This window comes from Stegostoma tigrinum, chromosome 11 (assembly GCF_030684315.1).
Source record: "Stegostoma tigrinum isolate sSteTig4 chromosome 11, sSteTig4.hap1, whole genome shotgun sequence".
Lineage (NCBI taxonomy): Eukaryota > Metazoa > Chordata > Chondrichthyes > Orectolobiformes > Stegostomatidae > Stegostoma > Stegostoma tigrinum.
This window is the reverse complement of record NC_081364.1, coordinates 63,984,976-64,003,126: the sequence shown is the minus strand read 5'-3', so window position 1 is coordinate 64,003,126 and position 18,151 is coordinate 63,984,976. Positions and strand designations below refer to the sequence as shown.

Here is an 18,151-nt window from a genome sequence, read left to right as displayed (position 1 = left end):
AAAGTACTACCAGCTATCATTTTCCCAAATAGAGATCCACTAATATCACAAACATTTATATTTTTTCTTGACTGGCAGCCTGTTTTTATTTCTTTTGCAGGATGGTTCAGAGGATTTGCAACCAAAAAGCCTACAGTCAAAGTAAGTAATCCATAACTTTCCATTTCAAGAACGAGAATTCTTGAACCAAATTCAAACCCAGTGTTGGATCCCTACTTGAGCTGTAATTTACATTAATTTTCTATTATTGTTCTATAATTTCTATTATTTCTGCAATTATTATGTCTGTCTGTGCTGAAGAACATTTTATATTTCATAATCGATTCAATTTGTTAGGTTTTTGCCTTTATATTAAAGCAATGTGAAATTTAATTTGAACAATTATTTGCAGTCAGCACTTATTTCTGGTAATTCCCTAGCAATCTATTTGATTCATTTACAATGATTAGTGGGATTTAGTTATATTGACCAAATTAGCAGCACCTTGACACTCATAGTGTATTGTTTCAGCATAAGCTAGAGTCTTTTAACTGCTGCTTAGGTGAGCTATAAAAGTCTTCACAATACTGTAAAGGTGAGCTAATTAAAGTATAGCACACCAGCTATGTTGGAATTAAGCCCTGCATTGATTTCAACCGTATTCCTTATGCCTTGTCTCCTTGTACATGCCATAAAAGTTATACATCATTGAAGAACCACGTATTACCAACTGCCAAGCAGGTGTGTGTTGAATACATCATTGTTGCAGTAAAATACTTTGATATTGTACTGAAATAGGAATACTAAAATTTAAGGCACCAAATTTGTGAAGCTACAATGCAGGATTGACTTACTCAGAATTAAGTCCACCGGTTTGATATATGACCATGATAAGACTTTGCCACCAGATCTGTCCATTGCAGTTGCTTTTGCTGGAGCCCAGATGGTGTCTTGCTCTTGAAAGTCCACTTTAAATGTACTTTACCAGGTCGTCTTTGGCTGGTCCAACTTCTGTTATCTGGCTGTGTCCATCCATCTGCCACTGTTGCTTGTTGTATGTCTTGGAGGTAACTATGTGTCCAACCTGTCTCAGCCATCTCTCTGTAATGTGCTTCAGACCAGTCCTGTGTACCACTTCTTGATGGGTGATGTTGTCTCTCTAAGCAATGCCCAGGATTTTATGTTGGCAACAGTGTTGGAAGACTTCCAATTCACATGATACTTTTGTTATCCTCTTCTATGTCTCATTGGCATAGTTTACATTTGGTACTACACTGGACATGTGGAGTTGCAGTTTTATGATCATGACATGATGATCTTGTTGAATGCTACACCGTATGATGTCTTTTGAAGACCCATGTGATTTGCTGATTCTTGTGAGAATGTCAATCTGTACATCACCCTCCCTGGAGATGTTGCTCCTTGGTTTGCAAGTAACTATGTCCATGATGTTTTATTCCTTGATAATGATGTAGCCACCTTGGTCCCATCCAGTCTGTATTGCCTCGAGCTGTTGAAATATGGCAAGTCAATTCAGCACCACGTGAATGTAAAATGGCAGAAGTAATATGCTATAGATAAAACTAAGTGATACCACAACCAATGAATTAGATTAAAGTTTTTCAGCCTTTCAATATTCAGTTTTGAAAGGCAGCACACATTTAAACAAAAGGATGAGATGGCTCCATGAACATTCCTTCCTAAATAATGACAGAGACTAGCATGTGATTGCAAAAAACCGAAAAATGTTTTCTATTTTCCCTAACCAGAAGTGTCAAATCAATGATCTGGCTCAGCCACCTCCTGGAATCACAACTGTCATAGAAGCCAGGCTGCAACCAATTTGATTTGCTTCACAAGATAACATTTTAAAAAATCAATTGTAAGCACTGCATGTAACAAAAGTTAGAATAATGAGGTGCCGATTTAAGACTCAGGCAAAGAAGAATTACTTATCTCAGTGGATTGCGAGTCTTTGGAAATCGTTGGTTCAGAAAGCTGTGGGGATGGAGTCCTTGTGTATATTTAAGGTTGAAAGCGATAGATTCTTGATCAGTGTGAGAATCAAACATTTTTGTGAAAATGCAAGAAAGTGGATGTGAGGAATATCGGATCAACTTTAATATTATTGAATGGCATAGCAGGCTTGAGTGGTTGAGTGGTTGAATGGCCTGTTCCTGCACCTATTTCTTATGATCTTATTTGCAGCAATCTCAACCCTCTAAGTAGATTTCTTCACACAAGCTGTATTATCATTACTGAATCTTTGATCATTAGCATTGTGGAGATTACAATCACCCAGAAACATAACTGGACCAGCCAGGTAAATACTTACTGTCTCTGCAAGAGGAGATTGACGCTGGGTATTTGCAGCATTTTTCTCCTGTGACTCCCTGGAGTCTCTTAACACTTAAAACATACAAGACACAAGTCACAAGAGTGTGTTCAAATGCTTTCAGTTTACTTGGAATTGCCCAGTTCCAACAACATTCATCATGGTTTCTTCAACAGCATCTCTGAAAACAACGAACTCTCTTACATAGAAGGTCTAGGGCGGCAAGCACAGGGGAATACTATCTGCAAGTTTTCTGGCAAGTAATTCTGATTTGAAAATATATTGTCGAATCTTCAGTGTTGCTGTTGGCACCTTTAAGGTAATATGGCAAGTTAATATAACATGTCTTTTCTCAAATGTTTGTGAACTTAAAACAAAATTATTTCATGGGATGTGAGCATCTCTGTCTGGTCCAATATTTTATTGCCTGTCCCTATTTGGCTTTTAGCATAGCATTATCTTGAACCATAGCAGTTCATGTGATGTAGGTACACCTGCAATGCTGTTCACAAAAGAGGTCCAGGGTTTTGACCCAGAAACAGTAAAGGTATAGTGATACAATTCAAAGTCAGGATGGTTTTTGGCTTGGATGGGAATTTTCAGACTGTGCCATTCTCACATATCACCTGCCGTCATCCTTTTAAGTGGATAGAGGTCGCAGCTTTAGAATTGCTGTCAATGGATTCATGGAGTTAATGCAGTGCATTTATGTAGATAGTGCACACTATTGTCACTTTGTTGATAGTGGAAGGCATTAATGTTGAAGGAGATGTATGGAGCCCCAATCGAGTCTGGTTTTGTCGATGATGGTATCATGCTTCTCGGTATTGATGGGCCTGCACTCAACCAAGCAAATGGAAAGAGTTTGTCATGTTTCTACTTTATGCCTTTTAGGTACAAGGTAAGTCTTTGGGAAGTTGAGGGATGAGTACTCGCTGCATAATTCCCAGCCTTTGAACTGCTTGAGTAGTCACAGTGTTTATGTGGCTGTTCCAGTTCTGCCTCTGGTTGATGGAAACCCCTGAAATGTTGATGTTGAAATCTTGTATACTGAGCTATTTTGAGGAAACCTGTGTCACCCCTTTTCCATCTGTTGTTGTGAACTGAAATGGCACTGAAAACATTGCTGATAGATCATCCACTCACAATTCATTCATAATAAATGCATCAAAACGCTTATCCAACAGAGGTAAGCCAATATGGATTGAATATTCTGTTATGTTTTATTTTTATCACTTACGGATATAATTGTAAATTAAATTTCATAATGTTACTTTTCATGCTGACTAATGAATGAGTGAAAGATAATTGAACTTTGGTTATCCGAAAAAGATTAATAACATTGAATCAGCAATATGATAATTTTGGCATATTACCAACTACATTATAACATTAGAGAGGATTGAGATGCATTACAGGATTAGTTTAATATTGTGGCATCTTTAGAATATGGAACATTTAACAATACCAGCTGGCCAATCAGTCAAATCGCAATAAGCTAAAACTTCTTAGATAGTTTGAAACCAGAATTGATGAGCTAACACAAGAAGTATCAACTACCATTGTTATTGTTCTATCAAGTTGCATGAATTAGCTGAATAACACCATAAATTATAATTGATAACAGCTTTTTCATATCCTTGTTAAAATGCCAAGTTTTTTTTGAGCATAAATGTGTAGCCTAAAAGAGGAAGGGGGTGAGATATGTCACGCTCATTGATCTATTCTTTAAGTTCATGAATTATTCTGTTCTGTGGAGAGAAAATCGCAACAATATAACAACCCATACGTACAGCTCTATTTATTGCAATAAGATAATGATTATGCGAATGCTGCTGTTATAAATTTGTGGTCACCACTATGTTTGAGTTAACTATTTGTCATTGTAGGAATAGACCAATTTTATGACTTAAGAATAACTGGAACAGTCACTACTTATCGTAATAAGTAGGAGTAGTGTTTATGGAGCACAAATGATCAAATGCTTGTTAGGAGATGATGCCCTGATCAGTGAGCATGTGCTTGAACTGTTTCAGATATCCGTGAAAGCTGTAAAGTTTTCAGAGCATATGCATGTGTACCAATGTTGAGTCCAATTAAAGGAGTCAATTATATCTCTCCTTGAGAATGGATTGGATTCCGTCATTGATTTTCTGCTTTGGCGGGGTGGTAAGAATTACCTACTTCAGTTTACTGCGGACATTGATTCACAAGTCCAACATGATTCTCATGCCCTGCTCCATACTCCCTGTCCTTTCTAAATCCTCCCCATTTCATGATACCACACGTTGACCGTGCTTCTTCTTAACCTCCAAATCTCCCCTTACCTTTTCTCACCTTCTCAGCTCTCCATCAACATGTGTCCATGTATTTTTGCTCGCCATTTACATTGTATATCCGCATATGCAGGATTCCAAAATTGAATAAAGTTGTCATATTCAAGGACACTTAATACGGTTTAAAAAATTCACAGAATTAAAAGTATTTTAAATACTTTTTTAAAACTCTTCAAATAACCATTCTGTTGTGAAAACAAATATAGACTTACCTGTTTATCACAGATGCATGTAATTAGTTAATAACCTGAGAACTATAAATCAAAGATGTGAATACGGCTAGCTACTAAAATGAGTGGCTCTTGATCTTTTGAAACACAGACAGATATTCATAATAGCCCAAGTTCTCAAATAATAAATGCTGAGAAATATAGAAAATTAGTAAACTGAAAGAAAAAGACAGATGGTATATTTTAAGTGGCAGATGATATCTCATTTCCATTTCACAGTATGCTTCCTGTCAATCAGTAGAATGGGGCAAATGCTTAGATTTGTTTGTTCTTTCCAGCAAAGCCTGTGTTTTTTTTCAAAGAAAGATTCTAAATATTGGAGAATTTCCCAGCACGTTGTTCCACAGCTTTATATGTATTGTGATATTTTTCTCAGTTTGAAGAAGCACTGTAACGCATGCCAGCAGTTTAATTGGTGGCCAATATGACAGTCAGCTGCTGGTTGTACTAAGAATTATACTGGTGGCCAATTCAACGTTATCAGTTGAGCACAGTATGGAGCCCTTGTACTTATTAGAAGAGCCATATATTAATACACAGGGCTCTGATCTTCTTAAACCTGAACAATATGTACACATTGTGCCTGTTGTAATGTGGCACTGTTAGTCAAGGACAGTATTATGGTGGCAGAAAGGATGTTTGATGAGGACTTGCCTACTGAGGTAATATGGGCTGAGGCTAGAAGCAGGAAAGGAGAGGTCACCCTGTTGGGAGTTTTCTGTAGGCCTCCGAAAAGTTAGAGATGTAGAGAAAAGGATTGCAAAGATGATTCTGGATAGGAGTGAAAGTAACAGGGTAGTTGTTACAGGGGTCTTTAACTTTCCAAAAATTGACTGGCAAAGCTATTGTTCGAGTACTTCAGATGGGTCAGTTTTTGTCCAATGTGTGCAGGAGGGTTTCCTGACACAGCATGTAGATAGGCCAACAAAAGGCAAGGCCACATTAGATTTGTTACAGGCCAGGTGTTAGATTTGGAAGTAGGTGAACACTTTGGTGATAGTGACCACAATTCAGTTATGTTTATTTCAGCAATGGAAAGGGATAAGTGTTGTAGCTGGGGTAAAGGCAATTAGGCAAGATTTAGGATGCACAGGATGGGGAAGGAAACTGCAGGGGCTGGGCACAATTGAAATGTGAAGCTTGTTCAAGGAACAACATGTCCTTGATAAGTACGTACCTGTCAGGCAGGGAGGAAGTGGTCAAGCAAGGGAACCGCGGTTTACTAAAACAGTTGAATCTCTTGTCAAGAGGAAGAAGGAGGCTTATGTAAAGATGAGGCATAGAGGCTCAGTTAGGACGCTTGAGACTTACAGGTTAGCCAGGAAGGATCTAATGAGAGAGCTAAGAAGAGCCAGGAGGGGACATGAAAAATCTTTGGCAGGTAGGATCAAGGAAAACCCTAAAGCTTTCTATAGGTATGTCAGGAATAAAAGAATGACTAGAGTAAGATTGGGGCCAGTCAAGGACAGTAGTGGGAAATTGTACGTGGAGTCCGAAGAGATAGGTGAGGTGCTAAATGAATATGTTTCATCAGTATTCACACAGGAAAAAGATAATATTGTTGAGGAGAATACTGAGATACCGACCATTAGACTAGACGGGATTGCGGTTCATAGGGAGGAGGTGTTAGCAATTCTGGAAAGTGTGAAAATAGGTAAGTCCCCTGGGCTGGATGGGATTTATCCTAGGATTCTCTGGGAAGCTGGGGAGGAGATTGCAGAGCCTTTGGCTTTGATCTTTATGTCGTCATTGTTTACAGGAATAGTGCTAGAAGACCGGAGGATAGCAAATGTTGTCCCCTTGTTCAAGAAGGGGAATAGAGACAACCCTGGTAATTATAGACCAGTGAGCCTTACTTCAGTTGTGGGTAAAGTGTTGGGGAGGATTATAAGAGATAGGATTTATAATCATTTAGAAAGGAATAATTTGATTAGGGATAGTCAACACGGTTTTGCGAAGGGTACGTCGTGCCTCTCAAACCCTACTGAGTTCTTTGAGAAGGTGACCAAACAGGTGGATGAGGGTAAAGCGGTTGATGTGGTGTATATGGATTTCAGTAAAGCATTTGATAAGGTTCCCACAGTAGGCTATTGCAGAAAATAGGTAGGCATGGGATTGAGGGTGATTTAGCGGCTTGGATCAGAAATTGGCCAGCTGTAAGAAGATGGAGGGTGGTGGTTGATGGGAAATGTTCATCCTGGAGTTCAGTTACTAGTGGTGTACCACAAGGATCTGTTTTGGGGGCCACTCCTGTTTGTCATTTTTATGAATGACATGGAGGAGGGTGTAGAAGGATGGGTTAGTAAATTTGCGGATGACACTAAAATTGGTGGAGTTGTGGATAGTGCAGAAGGATTGCAAGTTACAGAGGGACATAGATAAGCTGCAGAGCTGGGCTGAGAGGTGGCAAATGGAGCTTAATGCAGAAAAGTGTGAGGTGATACACTTTGGAAGGAGTAACAGAAATACTGAGTACTGGGCTAATGGTAAGATTCTTGGTAGTGTGGATGAGCAGAGAGATCTCGGTGTCCATGTGCAGAGATCCCTGAAACTTGCCACCCAGATTGATAGGGTTGTTAAGAAGGCGTATGGTGTGTTAGGTTTTATTGGTAGAGGAATTGAGTTTCGGAGCCATGAGGACATTTTGCAACTGTACAAAACTCTGGTGCGGCCACACTTGGAGTATTGTGTACAGTTCTGGTCGCCACATTATAGGAAGGATGCGGAAGTATTGGAAAGGGTGCAGAGGAGATTTACCAGGATGTTGCCTGGTATAGAGGGAAGGTCTTATGAGGAAAGGCTGAGGGACTTGAGGCTGTTTCATTAGAGAGAAAAAGGTTAAAAGATGACTTAATAAAGACATACAAGATGATCAGAGGATTAGATAGGGTGGACAGTGAGAGCCTTTTTCCTTGGATGGTGATGGCTCGCACAAGAGGATGTAGCTTTAAATTGAGGGCTGATAGATATAGGACAGATGTCAGAGGTAGGTTCTTTACTCAGAGTAGTAAGGGCGTGGAATGCTGTGCCTGCAACAGTAGTAGACTCACCAACTTTAAGGGCAGTTAAATGGTCATTGGATAAGCATATGGATGATAATGGAATAGTGTAGGTTAAATGGGCTTCAGATTGGTTTCACAGGTTGGCGCAACATCAAAGGCTGAAGGGCATGTACTGCGCTGTAATGTTCTATGTTCTTTGTTCTAAAAAATTAGTCTTTTTGAAAAGAAAAGCACTGTCCAAATTTTCTGTTGGTATCAACATAAAAGAAACCACAAGAAGACCCAGTTGTTGGCAATTTATATGTGATCATTTAATAATGAAAAAAGATGCGATTACTGAAATTTCAATCAGACTTATGGATCATAAAGCTCTGAAGATTTAATATTGAGATTATTGCTCAGTCTTTTGTGAGCCGGAAGAGAAACTCCTAAGTTTTCATTTGAAGAGTTTACATTGTAATTGTTTCAAATTGGACACCTGTCTCAACATTTGCAAAATGGCGTACTCACAATGTAGAATTGTAGCTCAAAACTGTCCAATTATTCTGAAGTTTGAAAAACCTTAACAAAGCCAAAATTTTAAAGTAATCAGAAGCCTTCAAGCAGAAGGACATCAAAAAATGAATCCCTAAATACAATCATGATTCTGTGATGGGTACAGTCACAATTCTTGTACACAGGATGACTTGGACATTATGCTAGAATTCAACTTGTTTCAGCTTGAGAGTCAAGCACGTCATCTGTTCACTCGTTATTTGTTTCACTGAGTAAAAGCATTGATGTCGCTGATTTTTGTTATTCAAGACACGATACAACAACTTGATTTCCTGGTCATATTGTGTTACAGCCATTTTAAAGGAGTGATTTCATCATTTAAATTAGCTTTTGAAAGTGCCAATAACAATTTACACTAATGGTGCTATATGAGTGTAATGAAACATTCCAAGATCCTTCAAGTGAGCATTATTAAATAATATACGATACTGAGCCATCTAAGGTATTACAATAGAATATCCTTTGTTGTCACATGTACTATGGTGCAGAAGTGCAGTGAGAAGTTTTTACAATGCTGTCTCTAATGGTGCCATCCTAACTGCAAGTATCTAAGTACAAGTCTTGGATATAAAAGAGGAATAAAGGGAAAAGCAGTAACATTACTTAGTGTCTAAAAAAAGGTTAGAAATATGATAGTTGTAACATAGTTAAAGGATTGACATTACAGTTCAATAAAGAGTTTCAAATAGCAGCATGTTGTCTGACCCAGGTCAACAACTGTCCCTCTCCGCTCGAAGCCTCAAGGCCGTTCTGCATTGTTGAGCTGCTCTGGGACTCGTTTAACCTAGTGCTGCACCCAGATTTACTTCGTCTTGTGCTGCTCTGGAATTTGCTTCCTCTCGTGCTGCTCCAGGGCTCATTTCCCCTTGCGCTGCATTAGGTCGGATAACATAAAGTTCCATCAAAGAAGTAGATTTTTATAGTGTCTTAAATGAGGACAGTAAACTAAGTTAAGGGCATAGAGAGATGTGGGGATGAAGCGGTGTGGGGGCTGAAATTGTGGACCCTGGGGCTCAGGCAGCCAATGAAAGAACAAATAAAATCCAGATATTTCAGATTGCCAAAATGAGAGGAGGGGCAGTGGTTATTTAAGTGGGCCAGAGGACACTGTGTGTGACCCCTCAGCCTTCCCATATATGCTCTATTATGTCCAGGCACGAAGGCTTATGGGCAAGCTTCTTGCCCCAAAGCTAAATGAGTCTTTAAGTAGGTGAGAGTGTTATCCTTCTACTATTGATACTCACCCAGAAGTAGGCAGCGCAGTTGGCAGTGTAATTTGGCAGTACAGACTCAATGGGCTGAAAGGCTGTTTTTATACTGTGATCCTGAGCCTGAAAAGCAAACACTCACTGTCCAATCAAGGGATCCAGCATTGGTGATGATGGGGTCCCGCTCAACATCACCCATGCCCTTCATTTTTCTCCTTGTCCCTCTATTGAGAGTCACCAGAGATCTTAAAACCATTCTCACTCACCTGTGATCTGGGTCCCTAGCTGATCCTGACCTCTGATGGGTGCATTTCAGGCAGCCACCATTGCTTACCTATTGGCACTGATGCCAATGAAGACCTTCTGGTCTATGATTGGCTGGCAACCCGAGGGATAGCTTGATGTCGTTGATTCCAGGGAAGGGCTAGCCCACATAAATGCCTGAGGAGGCCTTGAATACCGTAGGCCTTCCACAAAGGAAACAGTGCGGTGTCCTTTCTAACTATCCAGCTGGTATGAGAGATGAAATTTCTGCTTATCTAATACAAATCTGAGAATTCAGCAACATCAAAGGAAGAATTGAGAAAAGTGCTGGTGAGGTACAGCTGGGTGTCATCTTCATAGATATGTAAACTAATGTTCTGCTTTTGGTTGATGTTGATGGAGCAGTGTCCATGAGTAGGAAGATAAATAATTGTAAGTGAATGTCATGATAGAACAGTCTGACATTGGACTATACTGGACAAGGACTGAGAGACCAATCATGTTAAAGGCTGCACATAGACTGAAGAGGGAGTGATGTCATTGCCAAAGTTGCATAGAATGTAAAAAAAAGAGTTAAATAATATTTTAGTTTATTTTTATCTAACTATTGATGCCATAGGTTTAGCTGTAGTGTGTGAAATTGCTTATTGGTGTTGATGAGCCCTTTGATAATGACAAATTAAAACTTAAAGCTGAAATATTTTATCATTGGTGAAGAACTATTTGCTGGAAGAGGTGACAGAGATACATTGCAGGCTGTCTGAAACTTGGACCATGGCTGACATAATCTGTATGATACAGTCTTCCTTGACCGTAGCTTCAATAATGCCACAAAAGTATTTTTCATAAAAATCAATGCAGGAAAACATCCAAATAGTTATATTCTAATTCTTTATAATTGTAATAACTATGCATATAAAAAAGAAGTTATAATGATCAGGCTCTATCTGGTTACTGTATTTTTTCATTTAGTTTGATGTAGATTATCTGGCTGTACTATTATTGTTCTGCATTATTACATTTTTAAACAAAATAAAACTTGTTTATTTTTCCTACAGGGTCTCTTTCCTGCAAGCTATATCCACCTGAAGGCAGCAGTTGTCAGTAACCGGGGGTGAGTACTCATTGAGGAATGGATGGTTGTATTGTGATGCCAATTTATTATACATTTAAAGGGACCTTTGTGAAAATCATCCTGTGTATTTTCTGTCCACGGCTGTTGAAATTTCAAATCTTAGATTCTGGAAGATCCAGGGAATTGGCAGTCTCGTAATAATGTAATTAGTTCAGTAACTTTATAGCTTTCCCATTGTAATGTTGAAATAAATGCTAATTTAGAAAAATTGAGGAAAACTGGCTCTAAATTGTTTAATTTTGCACACTTTGATATCAGTTTTTCTTTTTTTCCTTTTGCATGGCCATTTTTAATGCTAATATTATTCTTTTATGCCTAATATGCTTTTTTTCTGAAAATTTTCAGATTTATTGTTTAATGTTGTTTTTTTCTCTTTCAATCACAATTTATGCTTTTGGACTGCGTACTGTTGACTGAATTAAGGACTCCCAAACCATTATCTTGTTTAATGATTATTGCTGAGATTCTCTTCTATCGGAGTAATTCGGTTGAAGGGAACCAAATTAACAAATTGTAATGCCTGACTTGCTGTTTAATAGAGTAGACCTACCACAAATGAAATTGTAATGACTATCATTGCTGTTGAAATTAGGAATTATGTTTCCTGATGTTTATTTACCTTCTGACAATGTTAGGATGAGTAGATACTGAACATAAATAAGACGCATCTAAAGAAGGACATATAAAATTCAAATGTTAAGGAGTTGATTCAAAGTGCAGTAACGTGGTGTGACTGTTAAAGATGTTTGCAAATCTGATTAATTTCATCGTAAGTTGCCACATTCATTTTGGAAAATGTCTTTATTTCTGTTTGTAGGTTTTAGAAATCAAAGACTGTTCAATAATCAGATAAATGTCTGGGGCTGACACACAACGTAGTATTATTTCTATTCAGAGTTGTTGATTCTGGTCTCACAATTGGATTTCGACATTGGCAATTTTTGGTTGTAAACCTTCAATGGATTTTTAAAAAATTGACAAATTGTTATTGAAATGGTTGATTGCAATGTTTCTTTTATTCAAATACTTGAGAGTTCAGCTTATGTGGTATTTAATACCTAATTTTAAGTGCAATAATGGTTATTACAATTTCCTGTTGGAGTTACTTTATATTTCATCTCCATGTAGTGGAAATACTTGGCTGTCATTGACCAGATTTTCAGAGGCATTGACAGAGTGCTACAACAAAGGTTAATACAAAAAAAAAAGCTTGTAGAATAAGGTGTACCATTTATTAACATGGACAAAATGATTGATTAGCTAACAAGAAACTGAGGATAGGCATAAATCGATCATTTTTGAGTTGGCAAAATGTACCATATAAGTCAGTACGGGGGTCTCAACTACTTACAACCTGTACCAGTAAACTGGATGGTCGACAAGATAATGATAACTTGGATAGTTATTCAACAATTCTATTGTTGTTAAACTTGCTGATGACACAAAGATATCTTGGAAAGTAAGTTGTGAAAAGGATATAAGGAGTCTGTGAAGTTGTGTATGGCCAAACATTTGGCAGGTGGTGCACAGTGTAGGAAAATGTGAACTTGTCCACTTTGGAATGATACAGAGTATATTAATGTTAATAGGGAATGAAACAAATGTTGGGATGTTTTGCTACAGTTAAATAGGGCATGGATGAACTAGAGAATTGTGTGCAGACTTGATCTTCTTACTTAAGAATGGAAGTAATTTCATTAGAATCAGTTCAGAGACGTTTCACTGAACTGATACCTGAGTTAGTGTGGTTACCTTACAAGGACAAGTTGGATAGGTTTACGTGTATCCATGATCTTGTTGAAACCTGCAAGATCCTGATGGAGCTGAATATGTTGGAAGCCTGTTTCTCATTATGGAAAGACCAGAAATAGGGGATACAGTTTGATTTGATTTCCCACCCAGACCCATCCCCCCTATAACCCACCTAATCTACACCTCCCTGAACACTGTGGGCAATTTAGCATGGCCAATCCACCTAACTGCACATCTTTGGACTGTGGGAGGAAACCAGACCACCTGGGGGAAACCCACGCAGACATGGGGAGAAAGTGCTAACTCCATGCAGGCAGTCGCTCGAGACTGGAATCGATCCCAGGTCCTGGCGCTGTGAGGCAGTAGTGCCCCACTGTCCTACCGGCCACCCAGAGAATTTGCTGTATCCACTGGTGATGCAACTTGATAGGATGCTTTCTATGGTGCATCTATAGAAACTTAAAGAAAAAAAGCAATCTCTGAATTAAGGCGGAGCTGAGAAGTTTTTTTCCCCTCTAAGATTTGAGTGCTTACAGACCTCTCTTTCCTACAGAGCAGAATTACTCAGTAGTTTTAAACAAAGTTAAATAGATTCTTTACCATCCATAGAGTCAATGGGTATTGGAAGTAGACGGGCAAGTGGAGTTGAGGCCACAATCATATCAGCCAGATCTTATCCAATGATAAAGCAAGGCCAAGGGAGTCGAATGGCCTACTTTTGCTTCAGCCTTGCATGCTTGGATTGTCCAGTTATAAGGCATCTGCAAAAGATTAAAGACATAATACTACATGTTGAGCTGAGTACCTTTCCTGTGCTTCCCTAACACATTCAAAATCAAAATGTACTAATCTATTAAATAATCAAATGTAAATGTATGCCTTTTATAAAATTTGTTCATAGGATATGGTTGTGGCAAGATAGGCCAACGTTTGTTGCTCATCTTTTATTGTTCCGTTCATAACCAACCACACATTGCTGTGGGTCTGCAGTCACAATTACAATAGACAAGGAAAGGCTGATACTTTGAGAGATAATAGGAACCCCAGATGCTGGAGAATCCGAGATAACAAGGTGTGGAGCTGGATGAACAAAGCAGCATCTTAGGAGCAGGAAAGCTGAATTTTCAGTCCTAAAGCCTTCAACAGAAACGGGGGAGGGGAAGAGATTCTGAAATAAATAGGGAGAGAGGGGGAGGCGGATTGAAGACTGATAGAGGAGAAGATAGGTGGAGATGCGACAGACAAGTTAAAGAGGCAGGGATGGAGCCAGTAAAGGTGAGTGTTGATTGGGTGGAAGGGAGGGGAAAGGTCAGCCCAAGGAGAATGGTCAGGTCAAGGGGGCAGGATGAGGTTAGTAGGTAGGAGATGGGGGCGCAGTTTGAGGTGGGAGGAGGGGATGGGTGAGAGGAACAACAGGTTAGGGAGGCGGGGACGAGTTGGGCTGGTTTTGGGATGCAGTAGCGGGGAGAAGAGATTTTGAAGCTTGTGAAATCCACATCGATACCATTGGGCTGCAGGGCTCCCAAGCGGAATAAGAATTGCTGTTCCTGCACCCTTCGGTTGGCATTGTTGTGGCACTGCAGGAGGCCCATGTTGGACACATCGTCTGAAGAATGGGAGGGGTAGTTGGAATGATTGGCAACTAGGAGGTGCAGTTATTTATTGTGAACTGAGCGTAGGTGTTCTACAAAGTGGCCCACAAGCTTCTGCTTGGTTTTCCCGATGTAGAGGAGGCCACAATGGGTACAGCAGATGCCGTATACCACTTTAGCAGATGTGCAGGTGAACATGTGCTTGATGTGGAAAGTCTTCTTGGGGCCTGGGATGGGGGTGAGGGAGGAGGTGTGGGGATAGGTGTAGCACTTCCTGCAGTCGCAGGGAAAGGTGCTGGGGGTGGTGTGGCTGGAGGGGAGTGTGAAGTGGACAAGAGAGTCACTAAGAGAGTGGTCCCTCCAGAAAATAGACGAGGGCAGGGAGGGAAAAGTGTCTTTGGTGGTGGGGTCAGATTGCAGATGGTGGAAGTTTCGGAGGATGCTGAGTTGGATCCGGAGGTTGGTGGGGTGGTATGTGAGGACGAGGGGGATTTTTTTTGGTTGTTATTGCGGGGATGGGGTGTGAGCGATGAGTTGGGGGAAATGCGGGAGACACGGTCGAGGGCGTTCTTGACCACCGCGATGGGGGGGACGTTGCGGTCCTTGAAAAACGAGAACATCTGAGATGTACGGGAGCGGAATGCCTTATCCTGGGAGCAGATGCGGCAGAGGCGAAGCAGTTGGGAATAGGGGATGGCATTTTTGCAGGAAGGTGGATGGGAGGAGTATTCTAGGTAGCTGTAGGAGTTGGTGGACTTGAAATGGATATCGGTTTCTGGTGGTTGCCCGAGATTGAGACAGAGGGGTCCAGGAAGGTGAGGGAGGTGTTAGAACTTAGGGTTGGGGTGGAAGGTGTTTGTGAAGTGAATGAACTGTTTGAGCTCCTCTTGGGAGCTCGAGGTGGCGCCGATACAGTCATCAATGTAACGGAGGAAGAGGTGGGGTTTATGGCCAGTGTAGGTACGGAAGAGGGATTGTTCCACGTAACCTACAAAGAGGCAGGCATAGCTTGGGCCCATGCGGGTACCCATGGCCACCCCCTTTGTCTGTAGAAAGTGGGAGAAATTGAAAGAGAAGTTGTTGAGGGTGAGGACAAGTTCGGCTAAGCAGATGAGGGCGTCACTGGAGGGGGACTGGTCAGGACTGTGGGAAAGGAAGAAGTGGAGGGCCTTTCAGCCATCTGCATGGGGAATGCAGGTGTATAGGGGCTGGACATCTACAGTAAAAATGAGATGTTGGGGATCGGGGAGTTGGACGTTCTGGAGGAGGTGGAGGGCGTGGGTGGTGTTACGGACATAGGTGGGGAGTCCCTGGATCAAGTGGGAGAAAATGGAGTACAGATAGATGGAAATTAGCTCGGTGGGGCAGAAGCAGGTGGAGTCAATTGGTCGACCAGGGCAGTCAGGTTTGTGGATTTTGGGAAGGAGATAGAAGCAGGCGGTGTGCAGTTAGGGAATGATGAGGTTGGAGGCTGTGGGTGGGAGGTCACCAGAGGTGATGAAGTTGTGGATAGCTTGGGAGATGATGGTTTGGTGGTCGGGGGTGGGGTCATGATCCAGGGGACGGTAGGAAGAGGTGTTGGCGAGTAGGCATCTGGCCTCAGCGATGTAGAGGTCGGTGCACCATACTGCAACTGCGCCTCCCTTGTCCGCGGGATTTTGCTGAGGTTGGGGTTGGATTGGAGGGAGCGGAGTGCTGCACGTTCTGCGGGTGAAGAGCTTGGAGTCGGTGAGAGGGGTGGAGAGGTTGAGGCGATTGATGTCTCGATGGCAGTTGGAGATGAGGAGGTCAAGGGAGGGTAGAAGGCCTTGGGGTGGCGTCCATTTACTTTTGTAAAGAGTACGAGTGAATAATTTTTAGCTTTTTTTGGTGACTACCAATAGTGCTTACTTATTTGCTATTAGGCTAGCTATTTTTAATTCGTGTTTGTTTTTATTGAGTTCAAATTTTGCCACAAGCCATTGTGTGATTCAAGCTCATATCCTTGGAATATTAGTCTGAAATTCTGGATTACTAGCTCAATGACTTTGCCACTGTCCCACTGCCTTTCCAGTGTGTGCTGCAGTGTTCTAAATGTTGTGTTTCTGATCTTAGTAGTACAAGGTAAAAGGAAAACTGGTGAGAATAATTAATCTGGCTTGTGTGCAGATGGTTTAGTTTCGAAGCCCAAAACCCCGTGTAGGACATGATTATGACGAAAAGAAATGAAAGAGTAACACTTAAACATGTGCATAGCTGAGTATATGAATTGGCAAGTGCCTGGTTTGGTTTCTGGTTGGTCCCAAGAGAACTTCTGTGCATTGTATCCAGATACAGTTACTATAATCAATTTCCTGTGGTGATATAAAAGTGTTTCATTCCTAATTGGTATGTCGCAATTACTAAGTAACATTCCTTTTGAGAGTATGTGAACACAAAATGAGGAAGGAATTAAACTTCCGTGATACCTAACTTTAGCTGAGTGACAGTTGCATTACTATAATAAAATGTCAGAGGGAATCTGGTCCCTCTTGAACTGTAAAACTGTTTCATAGAGTCATACTGCATGGAAACAATCCCTTCAGTCCAAATTGCCTGTGTCGACCAGGCATCCCACTCTGACCTAGTCCCATTTGCCAGCATTTGGCACATATCCCTCTCAACCCTAGCTATTAATATTCCCATCCAGATGCCTTTTAAATGTTGTAATTGTACCTGCCTCCACCACTTCCTCTGGCAGTTCCAGGCACGCACCACCATCTGTGTGGAAAAAGTCACTCCTCAGGGTCTTTTTAACTCTGTGCCCTCTCACCTTAAACCTATGTCCTCTAGTTCTGGACTCCATCACAGGCCCATCATAGCATCAAGTGCACAGTCATAAAAGGCACTTAAGTGGAGTGAGAAATCTGGGTGGAAAATCAAAATAAATCAAATACTGTGATTAAATGGCTAGGGAAGAGTGGCATGGGGCAATAATACTAAACTTGTAATCCAAAGGCTGAGGCTCATTCTTAAATCCTACCAGAATAGCTGATAGAATTTAACCTCAATTACTGAAATCTGTAACTGAAAACAATCTCAATAATGGTTATCATGAAACGTCTACCAATTGTATTGAACACTTATCTAGTTCATAAATGTTTCTAGGGAAGGAGTTCTGCCATTCTTCTGTGATCTGGTCCAGACGTGAGCCCAAATCCACAATAGTGTGGTTTCCACAGAAGTGGCCTCTGAAACGGCCACAAAAGTTAATCACTTTAAGGGCAATTAGGGATGGTCATCACGTGTTGCCCTTGACAGTGATGCTAATGTCCATGAAAAAAATTCAGTGCTGCCAAGCTTCGGATTACAAACCACCTATATATTGTCAGAGGAAGAAAAAAATGGAGTCGTATAAGGAGTTCTCTATTTTCAGATTCTTATTAAAAATCAGTTAGAGTAGAGCTGGCTGAGTTGTGAAGAACTTAACAAACAAAGCAAGCCTGCAGCAAGCTGCTGCAAAATCAAGATAAGGGATAAAAGAAGTTTGATCTCGTCCTCACCAGCCTTGCAATCACATCTACACCTGTCCACTCCATTATCGTTATGAGTGATCAGTGCACGATCCATTCTTCACCACCACGAGGACATCTTCGGTTGTATTGTGTGGCACTACGGCCGTGCTAAGTAGGATAGATTCAGATCAGATCTAGAAGTTTAAATTGGTTATTCATGAGATGCAGGCCATGATCAGTCAAAATGTTTCCAGCAAAATACATAATCTGAGAAATTGACATATTCTTAA

General features: G+C 40.7%; 1 protein-coding gene across 5 annotated transcripts in view; it reads left to right on the top strand.

Moving 5' to 3' along the window:
* The window catches only part of dock3 (dedicator of cytokinesis 3), a 1,242,443-nt gene that overhangs the window by 594,042 nt on the left and 630,250 nt on the right, over positions 1-18,151 (top strand). For all 5 annotated transcript variants that reach the window (XM_059649508.1, XM_059649506.1, XM_059649505.1 and 2 more), the window contains exons 3-4: positions 101-141; positions 10,968-11,023. In XM_059649508.1, the coding sequence (XP_059505491.1) occupies positions 101-141; positions 10,968-11,023 (97 nt within the window). The remainder of the gene's footprint in view (positions 1-100; positions 142-10,967; positions 11,024-18,151) is intronic.